Source organism: Mus caroli, unplaced genomic scaffold (genome assembly GCF_978045245.1).
Source record: "Mus caroli unplaced genomic scaffold, Mus_caroli_1 scaffold_10, whole genome shotgun sequence".
NCBI lineage: Eukaryota > Metazoa > Chordata > Mammalia > Rodentia > Muridae > Mus > Mus caroli.
The window spans coordinates 10,180,803-10,204,550 of record NW_028227265.1 but is presented as its reverse complement, the minus strand read 5'-3'; the positions used below and the strand labels follow the sequence as shown (position 1 = coordinate 10,204,550).

The following is a 23,748-nucleotide window of genomic DNA, read 5'->3' as shown; positions in this document are numbered from 1 at the left end:
GATGGACTAGGGATGGAACCCAAGGCTTTGTGCACACCAACCAAACCTCTCCCAACTGAGCCACCTTCCCAGACCTCATATTCTTCTTCTTAAAGACCCCTGAAATGGCACAAGACTTAAACCATGAAGCCCAGATCTCTCCCCACATGCTCACAGCTGCTCATGCAATGCCAAAAGGACCAAGTACAAAGTAGACATGAAGCCCAGGGTGTGTGCCTTTCTAACACCCTTCTGTCTGCTCCACCAGCCTCTGGACTATGAGATCTCTGCCTTTCACACCCTGCTGATCAAAGTGGAGAATGAGGACCCACTGGTACCCGACGTCTCCTATGGCCCCAGCTCCACGGCAACTGTCCACATCACAGTCCTGGATGTCAACGAGGGACCAGTCTTCTACCCGGACCCCATGATGGTGACTAAACAGGAGAACATCTCTGTGGGCAGTGTGCTGCTGACAGTGAATGCCTCAGACCCAGACTCCCTGCAACATCAAACTATCAGGTAGGTGAGCTCCTCGGGACCTTCGAATAGAAGCATGCAAGAGAGCACCTTCCTCTCTGGTTGCCAAAGCTGGCTGATGGTCGCTGGTTTTAGTCGCTGGGTTCAGTTACTGTTTGCCTATTGCAAAATGTTGTTAAGTTAACCTGTTGTCTATCTGGATGTGTGGGAGGAAAAGGAAGTTTGCACCTTATGGAGCCAACGTGCTCTCAGTAAGAGGACAATATCCTTATCCATGATTCCAACACAGGAAGGGACCGCCTTTCAGGGCTACATTTCCAAATACCCTAGCCCCATCTGGAGGGTCCTAAAGAAGAGCCATGCTGTGTGGGCTTCTGCATCTCTTCATACTCCAGCCTTATAAAAAAGGCACTGGTTGGTCCCATTTGTAGATGGAGGTATCGTGAATGCAGGGATGGGAAGACAGTTCCGTGAGTAACAAGATCCGAGTTTGTGTTCCTGGAACCCTCATGGATGGTGTGGTGGAGCACACTTGCAATCCCAGCACTGCCGAGGCAGAGACAGAAAGATTCCCTAGAGCTTGCTGGCTGGCCAGTCTGGCTTTATGAGTGAGCCCCATTAGGTTCAGTGAGAGACCCTGCCTCAAAGCATTAGTCAGAAGCCAGGTACCCTGGTTTGCTTTCTATGGCCAGAACCAAACAGTAATAAACACCATAACCAAAAGCAGCTTGGGGAGGAATATCTTACATGTTCCAGTCATGTCGAATCACGGAGAGGAGTCAGGATAAGGACCCAAGCAGTAGCAGAGGTGGGAACTTTGGAGGAGTACTGGCTACTGGCTTGCTACTCATGGCTTGCTTAGCCTACTTTTTGATACAACCCAAGACCACCTGCCCAGGGGTGGCACTACCTACAGTGGGTGGGTCTCCACCTGCCCTGGGGTGGCACTACCTACAGTGGGTGGGTCTCCACCTGCCCTGGGGTGGCACTACCTACAGTGGGTGGGTCTCCACCTGCCCAGGGGTGGCACTACCTACAGTGGGTGGGTCTCCACCTGCCCAGGGGTGGCACTACCTACAGTGGGTGGGTCTCCAACATTAGTCATTAGTCAAGGAACCACGCACACACATGCCTACAGGCCAATCTGATGGAGGCAGTCGTTCCACAGAGGTCCTCTCTTCCCAGGTGACTCAAGTTTCTATCAAGTTGACAGGAAATAATTTGTGTACTAGGCATGGTGGTTCGCAGCTTTAATCCAAGCACTGGGGAGGCAGAGGCATCGTCTCCTCTGTGAATTCAAGGCCAGCGCTTGGTCTGCATAACGCGTTTCAGACCAGTCAAGGCTACGGAGTGAGACCCTGTCCCTAATAACAATCATCATTATCATTAGAGACTGACAGAAGCTGGCTTCCACAAGCATTTACACAGGTGCATGGACTCATGCACACATCTACACTCGAGACATGTGAGCACTTGCTCAAGTCTGCCCGGTGTGACAGCAACAGAAACGGGCTGACACAGTGCCCTGTCCGTTCTCTTGGCTTCTGAATGCACATTAGTTCTGGGCCTCAGAGGCAAAGAGCAGAATTTGCCCTATCCTTAGAAATGGACCCCTGGGTTGGAGTTCTAATAATCAATAGCAGGAGTAGTGTAGTCAACAATTTCTGTCTTCATTCCTTCATAGGTTTTTTGTTTGTTTGTTTGTTTGTTTGTTTTAACTTATTTTTATTTATGTTTAGTTGAATTATATTTAAAATATAATTATATCATCTACCACTTTCCTTTCTCTACCTGGCACCAGCCACTCTCTCGAGAATTCCTGGCCCCTTTTTCTTTGCTATTGTTATACCTATATATGCATAAGTACATGAATACAACCTACTTGGTTCATTTAGTGTTGCTTGTATGAATATGATTTCAGGACTGACCACTTGGTATTGGATAACCAGTTAGGGGGTCCATCCCTGGGGAATGCTGTTTCTCCTTCTCCCAGCATTCCTTGGTGGCCTGTGATTCTTGGTCTGGTGATGGGACCTCTTAAGACTTTTCCCTTCTGTGTCAGTGTGTCAGTGGGTGTTGTTACTGTTTGGGTCTTCTTCGGGCAGCCATGTTGTCAAGGTGGCAGGGGTGCAGCTTCCCTGTTGTTTCTAGGAGACACTCTCAGCCCAGACTTCCCATTCCTGTGGCTCATAGCATCTTTCTATCCTCTCTTTCATGGAGTTCCTTGAGCCGTGGGTCCAGGGTTTTAGTTTTGAATATATCCATTAGAGCTGGGTGCCCTACAATAGGTGTTTCTCTGTGTTTTGACCATGTGAGGTTTTCACCGAAGGTCTCTGTCTGCAGCAGAGAGGCCTCTTTGGTGAGAAGTAAGAGCATAAGCATAGATTTTAGAAAGCAGTTGGGAGTCATACTGGTTTAGTAAAGTTTTAGCCATGGGTTCTCCTCTAAGATCCATGATCTTGCTATCCCCGAGGAAGCTGGCTATGATTTGAATACCCCAATATGATTTCCCTCCTGTTGAGTGGGCCTTAAGTCCAATCAGACAACTGTTGGTTACAGCCAAGATAGAAGTGCCACTACTGCACCCTTAGGGATAGCTCGCCATGCTGGTCATTGCTGTGGTTCATAGGCATCCCAGCTGGACAGGACACCTAGTTGCTTCTCCCACCTTTGTCAACTTTACATAGAACCTCCTGGTACTATAAAAGCTAGTGTTCCTCCAGGAGGAAGCTTTGGGTCAAATGCCGCTAAAATCTTGCCAGTCCTGCTTCCTTTTTATGCTATGCTCCAGGATTCAGTAGAAGGTCTCTTCCTAGTAAGATTTCATTAAATGGCCAACATCACCTGCCAGCAGCTACAGGATCCCTGAGACACTGTCACACTGTAAACGAATCACTGCACAGGCCCAAGTGAACCACCTGTCTCGGCAAAGAAAGTTTGAAGTGTCTCCCACAGAGCCAGCTGGCAAGGAGGAAGCAGAGATTGTCCCTCCCCCACAACCACCACCGCCACCCCCAAACACACACAAAGTTTCTTTTTACCTCCAGACTTTCTGATTTGCTAGATGGACTAGAGGATTTTGCAAGTTAGTAACAACTCCTCTGACAGTGAGAATGGGAGATCACCTTTCTTCCCCTGCCCCCTGCTGGGCGATTTAATGGTCAAAGAGTGCATTCCTGAAGGACTTGATAGGAAACCTGTAGTTTAGCTACCAGGAAGCTGTGCAGGCTGTTTTTAGGGCGGCTTACCACCATTTTTTGTGTTTCTACAATGGGAGACCGAGGCAGCAGATAAAATGAGCTGCAGCTGGAGCTAGCATTGCTAACCCTGGGCTCTGCCTTGCTGTCTCAGCTTTGACCCTGCTGGGGATCAAAGGGTTAATGGAATGGAGAGTGACTAGTGGGGGTTCCTAGAACAAAAGCCACAGCGCCCACATCAAGGGCAGACAGTGGGAGAGAGGGTTCTCTAATTGAATGCAGTTCTGGGCTAACTTAAGCAAAGGGTTAATTTGCTGTGGGTCTGTCCATGTTTATGGGAGCAGAAGGAGAAGCAGCTGGAGGCTGTGCAGGCTCCAGGGCATTCCTAAGGTTCCAGGTGGCATGAGCTGGTGGCCTGGCATGTCAGAGCTTCACAGAGAAAACACGGCATCTCCAGCCACTGTCCCTCCCAGTCCTCCATCACTTCAGTTCACACTCCTGCTCTTGAGCAGAGAGGATAAGTTTCCAGCAAAGGGCACCTAGGTGGGAGGGGCAGCAGAGATGTGACCACCATTTGTTATGGTGGACCAAGATGGAGGGCAGGAAAGCATACTGCTTAAGCACTGAGAGAGGCCAAAGGAAACACCCCTCCTTGCACATGGAGTGAAAGACAGGATGAGATACAGAGAGAAAGCTGGTTGGTGATAGCCAAGCCACTAAGTACTAAGGCAAACTTCAGAGCCTAGAAAGCGTGATCCAGGCTGTAGAACTAGAGGCCATGGGCTTCCTATTTGGCCCCAGTGCAATGTTAGGAGCTCCCACTGAGGGGCTTGGGGGCTGCTAAATATCTCTATCCTGTGGACTAGAAAGGCAGGTCTGAGCACCATTTGTGACCACAGGCCACCAGTGACCTGGACCCAGCTCAGACTCACCTATGCCAAACAATGCATGGATTAACCCAGCTGACTGAAATGTGGGGACCTGGCAGCCAGTGGGATGGCACTAGTACCAAAGCCAGACTCCTTTTCACACCCCGGTGCTATTCTCTCTAGCTGGCTCTATCCTCACCCAGGTTTGTACATCTTCAAGGAAATGAGGTCAGCCCTGAAACAGTCCTCTATCTGCCTGCAGAAAGAGCCACACCCTACCCAGAAGCAGTGCAGCCAGTACCAACAGAGGCTCACTGAGCCATCTGGGACATGTGACCCTGAGGAGCAAGGGGACGAACGGTGCTCATGGGCTGGCCTTATTGTTCAGGACCACAGTTGATCCCAGTGTCCTCTGTGGAGGCTTGAGCTGGTACCACTTAGAGAGGGCTGGGGCCCTTCTCAGGAGACAAGAGTAAGAGCTGGGTTTTTTCAGGAGGTGCAGATGGCCCCCATGATTAGAAACCCTCAGACAACACAGCTGCCTTACTTCTCTACAGCTGGTCACCCAAGAGGACCAACATCTGCTCACAGGCCTATCAAGGGATGCAGAACTGGCTAAGAGATGCTAAACTGGCTGGGTGATGCTGAACTTGCTGAGGGATGCTTAGCTTGCTGAGCAATACTAGACTGGACAGGGATACTGGCTTGGATGAGGGATGTTGGCTTGGATGAGGGATGCTGAACTTGTTGAGGGATGCTGGCTTGGATGAGGGATGCTGGCTTGGATGAGGGATGCTAAGCTGGTCACTTTCCCTACTGGGAATCAGAATTGCCTGCCAAGTATCCCTTCCTCAGCTTCACTGGCTGGACCTTCTCTCTTCTCCCATCATCTCCCCTCCTCTCCACTCCCTGCCCTTCCCTTTATTCTTCCTTCCTCCTCCTGGCCCTGCCTGCTCCTCCATTTCCTGGTACTGGTTCTGAACTCATGAAACATCACTGGCAAGCAGACCTGCTGCCCTGGGAAGGAAAGGCTCTTTAGTGATGGGGAGTTTGATCCAGCACACTGAAAAGAGGCCTCCAGGAAGGCTGTATGTGCAGGAGTGGACGTGGCTGTGTGGAGGGGTGGGCGTGGCTGGGGAGACTTTCCCACAGCTCTTCACAGGGCTGCGCAGAGTTCTCAGACGGATGATGACTTTGCAAGTGGCCTCTGGTCTCATTACCGTTGTAGCTCAAGTAATTCTTTAGGGAGCGGGAAGAGGGGGGAGTTTCACTCTGGGAGCTATTATTTTATCTCAGGATCTCTGAGTGTAGCTGACACTCAGAGAACAACAAAAGAAAATGTTGCTGACCCAGGCTTCTGCCCCACGCAGCCTCCATTCACAGCTAGACTACTGGCAGGGCCCAAAGGTCCTTCACAGAACTCTGTTTCCCTCTTAACACTGGCTGGGCCATAACGTCTCCGTCCCTCTGCTTCTCTGTCCATCCTGCTCCACTTCTGTGACTTTCGCTCTGTCCATCTCTCTGGGCTTTCTTCTCCTAGCTCAATCCTTCTCTGCCCTTCTCCCCAACCCCGACCCCAAAAAACTCCCACCTCTCTGGCATCTGTCTCACTCCAAACCTCTCTGCCTTTCTTGTTCCCCTTCCTCTTTCCACTTCTATTCTTTGCCTTCCCCCACCTTGTGAGTGATCACATATGTAGCGGTATATACATTCAAGTGTGGGAGGCCAGAGATCAACCTCAGAAGCTGTCCACCTTGAAACAGTCTCCCACTGGCCCAGAGGTCACCAAATAGGCTAGGCTGGCTGGCCAAGAAGCCCCAGATACCCACCTGTCTCTGCTTCTCCAGCACTGGAATAGCAAGCATGCATCGCCAAGCCTAGCTTTTATGATGTGTGTTTGGGGGATCAAATCCATGCCTGCACACTTGGATGGCAAACACTTTTCCAGCTGGCGTTTCTCCCCAGCTGTTCTCGTTCTTCTCTCTACCCATCATGCCCTCATTGCCTCTCCCTCCTCTTCCTTCCTCCTTGACAAGATGAGAATGAGGCACCTTCTGGTGATATTGTAGTGTTTCCTTCTGCTCCTCCCCCTCTTCCCCCCTCGTTTCATTTCTCTGTCTCTTTTCCTCATCTCTCTGTCCATCCACTCTAAGACTCTCTGTGCTGAGTGAGCGCCAATAAGCACCTCCATCCATCTCAACTTCAGTCATGCTTGACCCCCCCCCAAGCCAGCAACAAGGAGACATGCCCTCCTCAGTGGGCATCCTGAGGGCATCACATGGGTCCAACCTGCCCTAGACGGTCACCCCAGCCTCATCCAGGAGGGGGTCTCCTGCTACCCCCGACATCCATGGGAACCGCTAAGCAACCCCTGATCTAGTCCCTTTGTCTGTAATGTCCTGTGTGACTAAATGCACTTCAGGGCTTATCTCTGATGCTGATCCTTCAAGGAGGTGTTCAGAAGCTCGGGCACTTGGTCTCTGCCCAGCTGGTAGCCCTGAAGGCAGGGGGCTATAAATCCTCTAGAAAAGGCCCATTCTTCATCACTGAGGCCCATTTACAAGCCCATCCTTTGGTGTGCTTCGCTCCAGATTGACACAGGCAGCAGGCTCTGAGTGACGGCCAATTCCTTCTGTCTGGTGACTATTGAGACAGCTCGTGAAGGAAACTTCTGCAATGAGAGAAAGGAAGTCTCTGTAATCATCCCATCCAGGGAGATCCTTTTTAACAACCTCCATGCAGATCGGGAGGGATTGTGGGGTGGGGGGAGACACATGGAAAGAGTTCTCTCATTGATTACCCCAAGTGGCTGATGTCACCCATCCTTTTGTGACCTGCCGTCTGTGCTTTCAGATGTGTCAAGCAGGCATCCATGTGCAGAAACATGTGCAGGCATCATCCATGTACTGCTGAATAAGCACTCCCTCACTCCATTGCTAGTACCTGCTATCTCAGCAGGAAATACATTTGGGATATAACAGGAAGATTCTAATTGAGGGGGCTCTGAAAAGAGAACTTTTTCCTCACACGAGACAAGATGAGGCAGGTGTGGCAGCCCCAGAATATAGCCGGGACCCCAGGGTCCTTCCACTTCTGATACTGCCATGGGGGCAATCTCTTCCTCATGAACTGTTGTGGCTGCCAGTGCTCCAGCCTTCATATCTGTATCTCAGACATCAGGATGGGGAAAAAGAAACGAGAAGGGATGCTTTCTGGTTTTCCCACTGCCTGTGTGTGTCTTTGTCTGTGTGTGTCTGCATGTTTGTGTATATATGTGTATGATGCATGTTTGTGTTTTTGTGTGTGGGGTGTCTGTGTGTGTGTGTGTGTGCATATGGAGGACCAGGGCTTATATCAGGAATCATACCAGATTGATCCCCCACCATATTCATGAAACAGCATCTCAGCTCACTTACACCCCCAGTCTCGTTGCCTCCATGTCCCCAAGGCCTGATTATGGATGGCTGCCTGGCAGCTCACTTAGCATTTACGTAGATTCCGGCATCTGAACTTGAGTCCTGGTGACTTCCTGGCAGGTTTATTGGCCCACATCCCGGTTTTTAGGTGATTTCCTTTATCCCTCTTCAAGCTCCGTTCCCTAACATTGTTCCCATGGCCATCCCCATCTAGTGTGTAGCTCTTACAGCTGAGATCTTTGTTAAGGGAGAGTGGGCACTGAGAGGCGAGTGACAGCGTCTGCCACATGGATCAGACCTTTCAACGTAACAGCAGTCTACAACCATAGATTTTTTTTTTTTTACTGAGAATGTCTCATGGCTGAGCCAGCATTCCACTACAGTAACAAAACCCTTGAGGTAATCTTCTTAGAAAGAAAGAGACTCACACACAGGAGGTGCTGAATTCAAATCCCAGCACCACAAAACACAAAATCAGCCAGAGGGGAGACTCACTTAAGCCCATGGTTGCAAAGGCCCCATCTGTAGTCTGTCCTCCAAATTCCATCATCTGCAATCCGTCACTCTTGTTCTTTGGAGGCTCTGGGGAGTTTGCACATCATGGTGGGAGGGGAGGGGTGTAATACTACAGTCGGATCACTTTTCAGAGAACAGGAAACAAAGAGAGAAAAAGGTGAACCTGGAGTGCCAAGACCCCCTCCGAGGGCATGCCTCCAATGACCTAACTTCCTCCTGCTAGGCCCCACCCACTAACATTCCATCATCCTTTTGGCACACAAGATTTTAGGGAGCCTTTATCCAAACCATAGAATCCAGTGACATTGGATGCTGGAGTTCTACTTAACAGAGTAACAGATAATACAAGGAAGACTGGGAACTCACACAGTATGTAGGACACTTGCCTAGCATGCACAGGGCCCCAGGCCCCATGCCCAGCATGCCATAATTAGGTATGGCTATAATCTCAGCACTTGAGAGATAGACTCGGGAAAATTAGGAGTTCAAGGTCGTCGCCAGCTACATAGTAAGTTCAAGGTCACCGCCAGCTACATAAGCAAGGGTTGTAGTTATGACTCATTGACCTGTTGGATCAGGGCTGTGTACTTAGAGCATGCTCTAAGTATGGCACAGTGTCAACTGCTGCACATTCCCTCATAAGGAGTAGTGCATGTTTGAACCTCCCAGAAGTGCCTTGTCCTAAGGAAAAGAACACTGGGGCCAGAGAGATGGCTCAGCACTGACTGCTCTTCCAGAGGTCCTGAGTTCAATTCCCAGCACCCACATGGTGGCTCACAGCCATCTGTAATGGGATCTGATGCCCTCTTCTGGTGTTTCTTTAGAGCTCTCTCATGGATTACCCCAAGTGGCTAACGTCACCCAATTAACAGTCATAGAAGGGATGGTGGTGACTGGGTTGCAGTGTCTGAGTGCCAGTATATGAGTGCATAAACAGACATGACCACCTTGTTTTAAATTTTTGATGTTATTTCCTTGTGTGTGCATGAGGGTGCAAGTATACAACAATGTATAGTGGGGGTCAGAGGACAGTTTGCCCCCGTTGGTTCACACCTTCAGCTGTGTGGGTTCTAGAGATCAAATTTAGGATACGATAACCACAAATGCCATCTTGCTGACTGGAAGAGTGTAGCCAAGGCTGACCTTGAACTCATAACCCTCCTGCCTCCTTCTCCTCTGCTATATCCCACCCGTATCCTCCTCCTCCATCTCCTACCACTGTTCTTGGCCACAAGCTCTCTTAATCCCTACAAGCCCACCAGCTGAGGAAGTGTTTCCAAGGGCCCTGTTTTAATCTGGTGCCAGGCAGGGTCAGCACCAGGAGGGGCACCGTATCAGGGCTCAGGCTCTTGAAGGTTACATAGAGAGCCTTGCCCGTCTGCCAACCCTCCTCCCAACTTGATCCAAATCGAGTCTATACGTTGAGGACAGCCTCTAAATCAATGGCACCTGATCTGTCCTGGGGTTTTTTTTTCCTTTGGGGGGGAGGGGGAGAGGGAGGGAGCAGCCTTAGTCTTACACGGTCCCTCCCTTTTCCCTGAATTTGAGCCTTTTCAACTGAATGGCACTCATGCATTCAAAATGGTAAAGAATGCCACAGAATCATGGAAATTTAGCACCCAAAGATTTGTTTATAATGGCCAGTGTCATCTCTCTCTGGTCGTCCTGGACTCATCAAGACTTTTCTTCAGCGCCCCATTGAATCTACTATTTGGGACCTTTTAAAGGAAAATCGTGCACACTTGTGCACCACCACCACCACCCCAAAAAAGTGGTAAATTGGGCAGAAAAAAAAATGTCGTTAACTGACTGTAGGACTTTTATTCTGTAATTGCTAAGGCCTTTGGAAGCAGAAGGCAAAAAATGAAAAAAAATTTTTCAATTGACTTGAAAATGAAAATCCTGTCACCCCCGGGATTCTGAGACACACAGGTACCCAAGATACATAAGCAATAAATGTTCAGTGAGAGAAAGGAGGGTCACAAATGTCCTAACTAGGTTTCAAAGTCAGATTTAAGAGTTTAATTTGGGGTGCCACCCACCTTCTAAATTTTAATCAAATCTTAAAGGCTAGCTTATAGCCCGTCTACCTGGGGAAATTAGAAGAAGTCTCTTCCATCTACGAAGACCTATTAACACTTCATTCTAATTACATGTGGTTACTGACCTCAATAATAAGATTTGGGGTGAGGTAGTTTTGTTGTTTTTTTAATGAGTCCGGATATTTCTTTCTGCAGTCACCCAACGCAGTGCTTGAAATATAAATGAGTTGTTTATGGGAGTCCTTTGTAATTTTTAATTAAAGTGATGTTCTTCAGTTGGAGGTTTATGGCAGTGATACATTTTATCGCTGCATTGCTGTGGAATTCTTAATTATTTATGTAAATGTATTAGTAGACTCAGCCCTTGTTTTGAGTGGTCAGATTTTTCCGTTATGGAAATGTCCGTGGGATAGAAAGCCTAATAAATTACACAAAAGGATCTTTAAAGGTCTGAGCTCACTGGTGTCCAAGAACAGAACCCTGGGGTTTGTCGTAACCCACAGAGAAGATGTCCATGGATTCCTTCGGTGGCGTGCACTGGGCTCGATCATCTGAAAGCACTGGGTGAACAGTCGCAAGGTTATTTTATAAATCAGCTTTGTAACATCTGTCTACACATGTTATGCATTTGCCACAGGGCAGACACTCATAGTTGAAAATAGGGTTTCAGATTGGCTGTATTTGAATATAATTATCATTTGTCTTCTTGTCTGCCTTGGAAATTAATTCTCAGAACCAATCTAGAAAAATATTGACAAATGTTAATATTGCTTCTTGCCCAATATTTGTTTTCTAAGTCATTCAATTTGCTTAGCTTTGGGGATTGTTTGTGTTGGAGGGTGGGTTTGTTTGTTTGTTTGTTTGTTTGTTTGTAGGCAGCATCTTATGTAACCCAGGCTAGCCTCACACTTCCTATGTGGCTAAGGATGACCTTGAACTCCTGATCGCATGCCTCTTTCTCCCAAGCGCTGGGATTACAGGCGTGCATAACCATGACTAGCTATGCTTAGCTTTTAATACTTTGTAATAAAGACATTCAAAATAGATGTGGGTCTCTGTTATAGAATAAAAGGGAGGTCACACCTGACAGCAACACCAGCCAGTACTGAGTGCATCTCAGGGTCTCACCAGAGGCTGGTCATAGCATCAACCCTCAAACAGTAATCACACAGTGGGTCAGCAGGTCAGAGAACTAACACAGGAAATTCTGCTCAGCCTTGGTCCCTAGCTGGCCTCCCTGACTCCTCTGGGACTTCTGGTTTGAAGTGATGAAACTCTAAACTGAGGTCGTGCCATGGTGGCTAAGCTGGGGCTCCCCCATGGGTCCCAAAAGCACAGCCAGGAATCACACTGTAAAATCAAACCTGTGTTGCCATTCGGAACTACTGCTGATCCCTATGAGAAGGCTTGTGAGCAAGAGAGAAGAACTCTGAATTTGGACCAGTCTTTCCATCCATTCACTCATCCATCCACCCATCCATCCATCCACCCATCCATCCATCCACCCATCCATCCACCCATCCACCCATCCACCCATCCACCCATCCATCCACCCATCCACCCATCCATCCATCCACCCATCCATCCATCCATTCACCCATCCATCCATCCACCCATCTATCCATCCACCCATCCACCCATCCATCCATCCACCCATCCATCCACCCATCATCCATTCCAAAACATGTAATAAATACCTGCAGTACTATGGGGTCATAGCAATGAAGACAGCAGTTAATAGTATCCACTGTCATTGTCAGGATGGGGATCTTGGAACCTGAACCTGTCTCCTTACACTTACCAGACACAATCTACCACTGAGCTACAAGCTACACTCTAGGGCTGGTTCTGTATCCACTGCACTACTTCCCTAGCCCTTACTTTGGGGGATAGCATCACAACTCACACTAAGCAGGAAGTATTTTTAATTGACATATGATAATTGTGCATTTGAGGGATAGCAAGATGAACAGTGAAGGCACTAACCACCATGTCTTACCACCTGAGTTCCACCATCAGGACCCATGTGGTGGGAAAAAAAGAACTGACTCCTGAAGGTTCCTCCACATGACATATACACACATATTCGCACATGCACACACACACACACACACACACACACACACTAAATAAATGTAATTTTAATGCATTACAAAATATACCTCATCATTGCCTGCTTCTCTTTCCTCTTCTGCAAGCCTCCATGTTACATCCAGGGGGGATCCAGCGCCCCCTTCTGGCTTCCCAGGACACTGCATGCAAGTATCACACATACTCAGGCACACACACATACACATAAAATAAGATGTTTTTTTTTAAAGAAATTATTTTAAAAACCTCAATTACCTCAACATTCACATTAAGCAAAGCAGGGAAGTTTTAAGTACAGTACAATAGCTGCTACTGAGTTTCCTCCTGTGTCCAGCTGGGCACTGGCCCTGCTCAGGAATGTTGGCGCCACTGGTACTTCTCATGAAGAGCATGGTGGGAAGGGCTCAGTGACCATGTGGACCCAAACAAGGGTAGAAATGAGTTCATCTGAGATGCGGGCTAAGGGATAATATCCTGTGCCCATTCAGAACTGTCAGCCAGGGAGGTGAGGCACGGGTAGTCACCCTTTCTGTGACAATCAGCTTTCTGATACAGCCACAGGGACCTGAGCTAAATTATAAAGGAAAAGATCGATTTTTTTGACATGCACTTTGGGAAGTTTACCTCTGGGAACATGTGAGTCTGTTGCTTTGGTTTCGTGTCACAGATAAGTTTTTCCAGCTCCTGGTTAACCCCATGGGGACAAAGAGGAAGGAGCCATGTTTTCCAGCTCCCTTAGAGGACATTGTCCTCAATGATCTGGAGACCTCCCCCTGGACTCTGCCTCTCCAAGGTCCCACTGCCTCCCAGAGGTGTCAGGGCTGGAACTGAAGCTTCTGAGGACAAGCGTGCGGCAGGCAGCCCGCCCAGCTGCAGGACACAGCAGGGGAATGGAGACCCCTTCACCTATGGAAATCAGCCATGAGGCTTGAAGGGAAAAGAAGTCTCTGACTGAAAACAGAAAGAGACTAAAGACATTTTAAATGGGTAGTAAGAAAGGGGGGACCTTAAAGAAAGTGGAGCCTAACGAAATAGAAAGGGTGTCGTGAGAAGCCACTGGAGTGTCATGCCTGGAAATCCAACTGGCGTCTCCTCATCGAGCATACCTGTGCGAGGTGGGGATGGTCACCTTGTCCCTTAGCTGCTGATAGGTGGCATTCTAATAGACATGGTTAGGCAGGCTGGAGAGAAACAACTGACCTCCGAGTCTGTTTTGTCAGAGATCTTTAAAGTGGGGAAACATTTCTTTATTTTGCAAGAGCAGATGTCATTCAAACACATCTGCACCTGGAAGAGTGTTCTGGTTCTTAAGGCACTGCCCCATCTCTTAACAGACCTTGGTCTCATCATCCTGGCTGAGGGCTCACTATTTGAAGGGTCTCTGCCATCTCTGCCCACCCCTCCCACCACTCCCTTGGTCCATCCAGTCCCTTTGTGTCTAGGTTCATCTTGAAGCCTGGGATAATGAGAGAATAGAGGAACCAGTCAGGTGACAAACATGAGACCATGACTCACATCTTTTTGCTTTCTGTTGGTGTTTCTCCCCCAGCCCCCATTAAATGGCCATACACAGCATTGTCCCCAGGCACAGAAACCATGTTGAGCCATCCAGAGAAAATAAGCATGGTACCCGAGCTTTGCTCAGACACGGTTATGGTTCCACTGGCTGTGAGTTCAAGGCCAGCGAGTCAGCGGTCTGCATAAACAAGGCATCACAACTGAAACAAGGTCATGCTCTGATTCGTAGTCTTGAAGGAACCTAGCACTTTATTTTACCCCGGGAGCATGGGCTTATCTTTGCCTAATTCTGTTTCCTTGGTGACCTCATATGGTGACCAACAAAAATTACCCGTGAGTGCTTCCCTGTGTCTTTGCTGCCTGTCATCCATCCCTGGGCTATAATCCTTGGGTACTGGGCTAATTATGAACAACACCTGTGGAGTATAGTAGGCTCTCAGTAAAATTTAATTTAATTAATGAGTGACTCGCAAATGAGTGGTTTTCAAATAATTCTTACCCAGGCATTAGATGCACCAAATCCTACCCAGGAGATAATAATGAGTCTTCGCAAAGCATTAAAAGGGATTTCCACCCGGCTCTGACTTTAATAAACAGCACAAGCAAACGCTAATTAAATGGCAATATTTAATTACTACTTGATGCCCTTCCCTACTCTGTACCTCCCCTTGGCTTAGAAGGGATGACAGACAGTCCGTCACTTTTTATCCTCTCTACTGGTATCCTTGGCCAGGCACCCTCGGCTTTACAGATCCTCCCATGATGACACTGGAGGTGAACAGTGCTGGGAGTCATAGAGGTGACTCGGCCATTAAGAGCACTGGCTGCTCTGACAGACCTGGTGTATCAACTCATCACACAGTGTAACTCCAGCTCCAGGGTATCCAACGCACTGTTCTGCACTCCACTGTGTGGTGCATAGACATACACACAGGCAAGGCACCCAGATACATAAAGAGAGATGCTCTCCCTTGAATAGCTATCTCTCCATGGAATAGTTCTCCATAAGCTGTTCACACTGCTCAACGTTTAGTCAATCATTCAACTACTTAACAAGTACCTAGAAAGTCCCATGCACTGTTGCTGAGGATAGAGTGAGAATCAGGCACGCAGTCCCTCCCTCCTGAGAAACAAAGGAGAGATGGGCCAGCAGCTAAAAAGATGGCTGCAAGTCCAACAGGTGTTCTTTAGAAACTGGGAGATCCCTGCAAGAGAGTCTGCAAGGTTTGGCACCCCTGCCAGCCACAGGGGCTGCTTCTGGGAACGCAGCGAGAGTCAAGAGTTGGGGAAACATGCTTGCATTTCCTTTGTGTGTACATTTTTTAGAATTCTACAGCTCCCCCCCTTCTTTTTTTTTAGTCACTTAAATGTTTTTAATGAACAGCACAAGCTCTTTGTACAAAGCCCAACAAGCACAGAGCAGAACAGAGAAGCAAATTAAAACTCACCTTTAATCCTACCACCTAGGTATGGCTACCATTGTGTTTTTGTCTTGTTAGTTCCAGAAGTGAGAAGTGGAGGAATTCATTGTTTCTCCGTTCTGTGTAATTAAAAAGATGGTGCTAGCAGTTTGCTGGGGAGCTTGAGTTGTTTTGGTTTTTTTTAAAGAGCTACTAATTTTTGATTAACAAGAAGGAATGCAACATTTAAAGGAAATGCAATTACACCCTCTTCTGCTCCTCAACAAAACAACATTATTACACACACACGCACACACACACAAAGTGTAGAGTCATGACTCTAAGGATGTATGGCTCCAAGTCTGGGGATTACAGGGGACATTTTTCATGTCACCACTGAGACAGTTGTGTGAGCATTGCAACAGTGAGGAAACCTGAGCTGCAGGTTACAGACCCAGCTGAAGTCAGTCTGGATAATAACTCACTTTGTCATTACTTAACTCTGTGGTGGCTGCAGCTACCGAGCCAGAATATAAAGCCTCAGTCTCCGAAGAGATCGGGAGCTCTCTGTCAGGATATTTAAGAGAAAGAAAAGCATGGGTAGCAAGGGGGAGCTGCACTAAGAGGCCAGTGATGGATGTGCTGTCTTGTTCACTTTCTTTTCTATTCGTGTGTTGGGGGAGAGGGCTCTGTGGATTTGTTCCTGTGTGTTTGGATGCTCACGTGTGTGCACATGTGTATGGGCAAAGAGGCCAGAGGTTAACCTTGAGTGTCGCTCTTCAGGAGCAAGCCACCTTGTTTTATTGAGACGGGTTCTCTCATTGGAACCAGAGTCTCTCTGGTTAGGCTAGGCTGGCTAGCCAGAGAACCCCTTGATCCTCCTCCCTCTGCCTTCAGGAGACTGATAATGAGCACCCGCCACCACACCTGGCCTTTTACACAGGCACTGCTGATCAAACTCGGGGCCTCGTGCTTGCAAGGCAAGCATTTTACCAGATGAGCTGCCTCTCCGGATCCCTTCTTTTCTGAAACATAGTCTTTATTTTATGTTCGCATCCTGGGAAGTCCGGGGCCTTATTCATGCTCTGCAAGTGTTCTACCAACTGAGCTCTACACCCTCAGCCCCTGCTCCACTTCCTGTGTAAATGACACACTGCACATCTCCCTCATCATTTCGTTTGTCTCTGATTATTGATGGGATGCATCCTGCATGCCAATCATAGACACAACTGACATCTCTCCAGACCAGACCCGTGCTACCCACACAAATGACAGAAGGAGCCTTTGACCTGACCACTGTTGAGAGCACCTGTGTATGAAGTAAAACTAGAATGCCCCAGGTCCCAGTGGGCATTCACCAGCAAACTAGCTCCTGCTGTGTCAGGTTCTCCTCTTCCTCTTTGCTCCTACCCTACCTGGCCAACCCATCTTTAATGTGTGTGTGTGTGTGTGTGTGTGTGTGTGTGTGTGTGTGTGTGTCCTCAATACCGCGGTCAGCGCACACCACACGCTTTCGCAGTTGTTTTCAGCACCATGGCCAGAACCAGCAACCCCAGGCTGATACTTTCAGCACCGTGGCCAGAGGCTGGTACAAAGTACATTCCTAATCCCAGTTATGATACAGCTCTCACGCAGTTTCTGGGGTGCTCTTCTTTCTGCCTTCCCCCCACGGTTGCTTGATCTTCTCTCCCCTGTCACAATAATTCCTCCTCCTACGTGGAGGCAGCTCTTGTTCGCTGGATCACATGTGAGCAAGCTGCCTCCAACAGCATCTCTGCTACCGGGGTCGCAGCATTTTGGGAACATACTTAATCTCTCCATCCCTCATTCTCTCCCGATGTAAAAGGAGATAGCTCCTGGAGCCATTGAGAGGATTAAACAGGGCTAATATACCAAAACTCATAGCTCCATCTCTGCAATTTAATAAAAGCCCAGGCCTTGTTCTCGGTTATCGTGATACTTGGCAGATCACCCCAGACATAGCTTATGTTAAAAGCTTTTCCTTATTGCCCCACCTATAACCATGCTGCCCTTGGAACTTGCTTCCTGAGACTCCATCATATTGTCTTAGTTGATCAAGAGTAACATTGGCTCCTGTGCAGACCTAACACAAGCATATTGTCCATGAAGACCAACACAATGAAGACAAGGGCAACTTTACCCATGGTGCCATTCAGAGATCCATGCCCCTCCTGCACTGTGAGTCTGGGTGATGAGGCTGTGTCATTAGGCTTTGTTGAGGATGTGTGGCTAGGATTACTTTTACTGTGGAAAGGGGAAGAGAGAGCCAAGAGGCTTTGTGGGAAGTGTGGCCAGTCACAAGAGGGATGTTATCACTTCTACCATTCCCTCACCCCAGCCTTGCTGCAAGGGAAGCTGAGAGATGTGGCTGGTCTGTATGAATAGAGGAAAATTGAGCCATCCCTGCTTTTGAATTTCTTCTCCCTCCCCCGCCCCCCATCCCCTGCCAGGTCAGATGACATTGGAGGTCTATGGCCATGGGCTTGGGATCTCTCATCTAAAGCTTATTCCATTCTAACCATCACTGAGCCTCACCTTAACAGTGAATCTGTGTCTGTGCGTGTGTGTGTTTGTGTCTTCGTGTGTCTGTGTGTCTGTGTGTGTGTGTGTTGTGTATGTGTTCTCAGCACCACAGTCACACAATCTGACCCAGTGGCCCAGGAAGAAGGGCTTTCTAAACACAGATGCTAAAAAGCTTAAGGAAGACAGGCACCTAGAGAAACCTAGCCATTTCTTGGAACCAAAAGCTCAAACTTCCACTGTGCTGCCTGGAAGGAGATGGCTAAGTTACTGAAGGAAGCAGGGGAGAGAAAAGAAGGGGAAGTCTGAGCAGCTCAGGAGAACAGAGCCACACTTCTCTATACCTGGAGCCTCAATGTCCTAGGGTCCCAGGACAGGGCTAAGAAGAGCTTCTATACCCAGATCATGGATCTCTCTGAACATCAGCACACACAGGCAACCACAAAGCATGCTGTCAAGCAGCCCTTGTGAGTCCAGGCAAGGCATGCAAATTGGAACAAACTTTCTGAAAGACATTTTGCATTATGCATCAACTTTTTTTCCCAACAGCTCCCCTCTTCCGTGGCAGTGATTCTGCTCTTTGGAATTTATCTCAAAGAAATAATCAGAAACAGTGTCAAACACTTACATCCTCAGGAAACAGAGATTTATGGGTAGAGCTGTGCGCTGAAGGCTTATTTATGATAGCAGAAAGTTAGAAAACACACGCAGTGTCCAGCCAAAGGGGCTGCATAAATAAATGGCAGAGCAGGCAGATGGTAGGGTACGTGGAGTGGGAAGGGCTGGGTTTTATGGGAAATCTTAGGCTGCGGAGATTGTTCTTAGTGACTCAAGTGGAAGAAATGGGACACCAGGCTTGTGAATTTCCCCACCCCAAATGCAGACATAATACACCAACAAGACTTTGACTAGAATACCCAGGCTATGAGCGGCTCTCACAAGACCTGGAATCATTTCTTTACTTTTTACATTGTCGAGATTTGAATGAGTGTATACACCATGTAAGCAGAAAAACGGCTTGCTGGGAGGGGTGATCCAGTGGGAACGGTGCTTGCTATGCAAACACAAGGAGTTGAATTCAGATCCCCACCACCCGTATAAGAGTCAGGCATGTCAGCGCTTGCTTGTAACCCAGCCCTGAGGAGGACAGAAATGAGTGATCTCTGGGTTCATGCATGGTGGTTAGTTTTCTCAGTTTGACACAACCTAGAATCCCCTCAGAAAAAAGTCATGGTGAGGGGCTGTCTGGATCAGGTTGAGCTGTGGCTGTGGCTATTGTTGGGGGAGGGGCGGTTGTCTTGGTTGCTTTAATGGATATGGGAAGACTCAGTCTGAAATAGGTGGCACCACTTCCTAGTTGAGATCCTGACTGTAAGAGGAGAGAAAGCAAGCTAAACACTAGCAGATGTTCTCTCTCCCTCTCCCTCCCCCATCCCTCTCCCCCCTCCCTCTCCCTCTCCCTCTCCCCCTCCCTCTCCCCCTCCCCCTCCCCCTCTCCCTCTCCCCCTCTCCCCCTCCCCCTCTCCCTCTCCCTCTCTCCCTCCCTCTCCCTCTCCCCCTCCCCCTCTCCCTCTCCCTCTCCCTCCCTCATCATCCCTCTCTTCTCTCCCTCTCCCTCTCTTTTCTCCCTCTCTCTCCCTCATCATCCCTCTCTTCTCTCCCTCTCCCTCTCTTTTCTCCCTCTCTCTCCCTCATCATCCCTCTCTTCTCTCCCTCTCCCTCTCTTTTCTCCCTCTCTCTCCCTCTCTCTTTCCCTTTCCCTCTCCCTCCCCCTCTCTCTCTCTTTTCTCCCTCTCTTTTCTCCCTCTCTCTCCCTCTCTCTCTCCCTCACTCCTTCCTCTCTCTCCTTCTCTCTCCCTGTCCCTCCCTCTCCCTTTATGTCCCTCTCCCCCTCTCCCCCTCCCTTCCCCTCTCCCTCTCCCTCTCCTTCTCCCTCCCTCCCCTGTGGATGTGATGTTGATGTGGCTTCCCTGCAGTGAGGGCTATAACCACAATTGTGAACTAAGATCCCCTTCTTCCTAAGTTGTTTTTCCAGGGTTTTATTACAATAGAAATAAAACTAGAACCATGTTACTAGAAGGTATCACAGACAGACCAAAGGCAAGTGCCCAAAACTGACCACACACACATACACACACTCATACACAGACATTCACACACACCACACATCACACACACTCTCACACTCACAACACACACACCACACAACATATTCACAAACACAAAACACATCACTCACACTTTCACACTCACACATTCACACACTCACAACACACACACTCATAAGCAACACATTCACACACAAAACACAACACACACACAAATGAAAAAAGGAAATTATAGAGGAGCCATCTTATTTTCTCTGTAGACCACTCAGAGGCACTGCAGTCTTTTTCTCCAGTTTTGAAGAATCCAAATACTGGCCCAGACTCTGGGCCTCAAAGTCCATAATAGGCCACCCTAGTGATTGCTGCCTGAGATGTGTTCCTTTCAGCTGTCATAACATCCATTTAGCTACACAAAATAGATCACCTGAATCCCCATCTATCCAGACAGCCCTACACAGGCCACATCTTTTACAATGAGAAGTGAAAAAAGCTTATTCCCCTGTGAGTTCTATAAAGACATTCCTTGACATCTTCAAAATGACAGGGACTCCCCACCCAGCTCTCACACCACAGCCGCCCCCAGCCTCGGTTGCCGTTCAGAAATGTTCCCTGAGATTTGAAAACATTCTGCCCTTGCCCTGAAGCTGTGGTCATCAGACCACTGAGAGAGGAGGTAAGGGACTGGGCTGTGCTTCTCGTGTTCTATCTGAGGTGGGACTTTAAGTGGTTCCCAGTTGGTTGGGTTGCTAAGGCAAAAAAGATCATAACAAAAAAACTACTAATTTATCCTTAAATGTGCATTAAAAGGCGTCTTTGTTCTTGCCTAGGACAGAGAGACAATTCCAAACCCATTGTCTTAGGAAGGATGGTTTAGTGCATTCCATGAAAGTGTTTGCTTTGCCACGTTCAAGTGTGTGAATTAAACCTGACACACCCATCTCTGCATGTGAACCAGCCACTCTGCTATCTCCTTAGGGAAGCTTTCCAAGATGCGGTCCCCCACCAGCCCACCAACATGCCAGGCAGAGCAACGTTTCCCAAGCTGTGCCATTCCAGAAATTAAGCATCCCATCTTTGTCTACTATATGGTTTTTGTTCTCAGAATTGAATCTAAGCTCTATTGGAAACTTGTTGCAAGTTTTCAGTATTCACTTCTCATCAAACCAAACTACACAAAGTGTTACCATTAATAGGGAAAAAAAAAAAACCTGCTGAAATTCAATTGGAATTCTTTTCTATTAGCTTAGTAACAAGGGTTCCATGTCCCCATGTCCAGAAGATAGCCACTGGATGTTGTTGAGATTGCACTGTTTGCTATACAGTGTCAAAGATGTCTTCAAACATGTGCCCACCTGCGCTCACAGCACTTGAACCTTCTAGGAGGTCAACACAATGTCCTAATTTGCTTCTCTGTTGCAAACTCTGTTGCTACTCTGTCAGAAGTACCATGACCAAAAGCAACTGGTGGGGGATGTTATTTTCCTTATAGGTTATAGTCCATCCTGAAGAACAGTCGGTGGGGGAGCTCAAGGCAGGAACTGGAGCAGAGAAATGCTGCTTATGACGTTTGCTCCCCGTGGCTTTCTCAGCCTGCTTTCTTATAGCACTCATGACGACCTATGCAGGAAATGGCACTGCCCATAGTGGGCTGGGCCCTCCTAGATCAGTTATTAATCAGGAAGTGTCCCACCAGCATGACCACAGGCAAATCTGGAGGAGACAGTTCTTCAATCCAAGTTCTCTGTTCCCAAGTGAGCTAGTTCATATCAAGATGACAAGCACTAACCAGCACAATTAATTTAAAAACTACTGCCTCTCTCTCAAATGTCCCAGAATGAACCATTTCTTTTAGGTGAGTTTTTTGTAAAGGGTGAAGGTCACCCTTTGCTTCCCCATTTGTGTGTGCATGGATTAGATTTCTAGCACATGCATCCTGCATCTTGAGTAGGGTGTAGACATGGAATTTAAGGTTATCCCAGGTACAGTGGCCACCCTTCCGCTGGTCCTAGGGAATACTTTCCAAAAATTGAAGCAAATACCGGAAACCATCACGGACAGGCAATGTTCACACTGAACACACATGCTCATGAGGAAAGTGTGGTTTGTAAGCTATGCACAGTAGGAAATAATAGTAACAGCTAGTAACAAAATAAAATACTTATATCCATGCATCCACTGACAGCAGTGATGCTCTTGCCTTTTGGCGCTGCTGTCTTGTGAGCTTATTTCAATAGATACACTGTAACACCATGACCACAGGACGTGATAAGCCAGATGGTGTCTCAGTGTCTAGCTGGCAGGGAGCACTGTGTGCTGGACTCCGAATGACCCCCGGGGCCCCAGGTGGGGCAGAGCCCCAGTGGTACAGGATTTCATTACGCTTCACAAATCGGCACAATTTTAAATGTACGACTTGTTTATGTCTGAAATTTCACATATGATCATGGTTCTCAGCTGACCAGAGCGTGGAAGTCAGAGTGACAGGTCAGGGTGAGCCCTGCAGACTTCCTGTGAAGCTGATAAATGACTGGAGCCACACTTTATTAGACTCTGGGTCTATTCTGGCTTTTACACTTCCACACAAATCTTCATACTGTGGTCCCTGCACCTGCCCTGGAAAATAAACTATAAAATCAAGTTTTTTAAAAGAATTATTTCAGCCGGGTATGGTGGCACACGCCTTTAATCCCAGCACTTGGAAGGCAGAGGCAGGTAGATTTCTGAGTTCGAGGCCAGCCTGGTCTACAAAGTGAGTTCCAGGACAGCCAGGGCTACACAGAGAAACCCTGTCTCGAAAAACCAAATAAATAAATAAATAAATAAATAAATAAATAAATAATAAAGAAAGAAAGAATTATTTCTTTAGGTTTATGAGTACACTGTAGCTGTCTTCAGACACACCAGAAGAGGGCATCAGATCCCATTACAGATAGTTGTGAGCCACCATGTAGTTGCTGAGAAATTGAACTCGGGGCCTCTGGAAGAGCAGTCAGTGCTCTTAACCACTAAGCCATCTCTCCAGGCCCCCAAAATTCAAGTTTTTAAGACAGGATTGATCATACCTAGAAAACACAAAGCCCTGGGTTCGACCCTCAGTACTACATCAAAAAAAAAAAAAAAAAGAACAGGGGAAGAAGAAAAGAAATCAAAGACAGAGGGGAGAGTAATCAGTGCTGTTATTTGGATAGCATAAGGCAATTAAGCTTAAGTGAACAGCTTCGAGGAAGACTGAGGCTATATCCCAGCACATACACCACTTACCTAGCACTTGTAAAGCCCCAAGTTCACATCCCAGAACTGCATAAATGGGGCATGGTATCCCATGCCTATCATCCCAGCACTTGGAAGCTGGAGGTCAGATAGTCAAGGTTGTTCTTGGTTACATCGTGAGTTCAAGGCCAACCTGGTCCACATGAGAACCCTGTCTCAATAAAATAAAATAAAACCCACAGCAGGATACCAGATGTTTTCTGGACACTTTTATTTTTCCTTCAAACAATGCTGAGACACTGGTTGTCTCCACTGACAGGCAACACTGCTGTTGAGGGGCCACATACACACACACACACACACACACACACACACACACAC

General features: G+C 47.8%; 1 protein-coding gene across 1 annotated transcript in view; it reads left to right on the top strand.

The window, feature by feature from the left end:
* Positions 1-23,748, top strand: part of Cdh13 (cadherin 13) — a 1,034,078-nt gene that overhangs the window by 949,355 nt on the left and 60,975 nt on the right. The window contains exon 10 of the mRNA XM_021169677.3: positions 248-501. Within this exon, the coding sequence (XP_021025336.1) occupies positions 248-501 (254 nt within the window). The remainder of the gene's footprint in view (positions 1-247; positions 502-23,748) is intronic.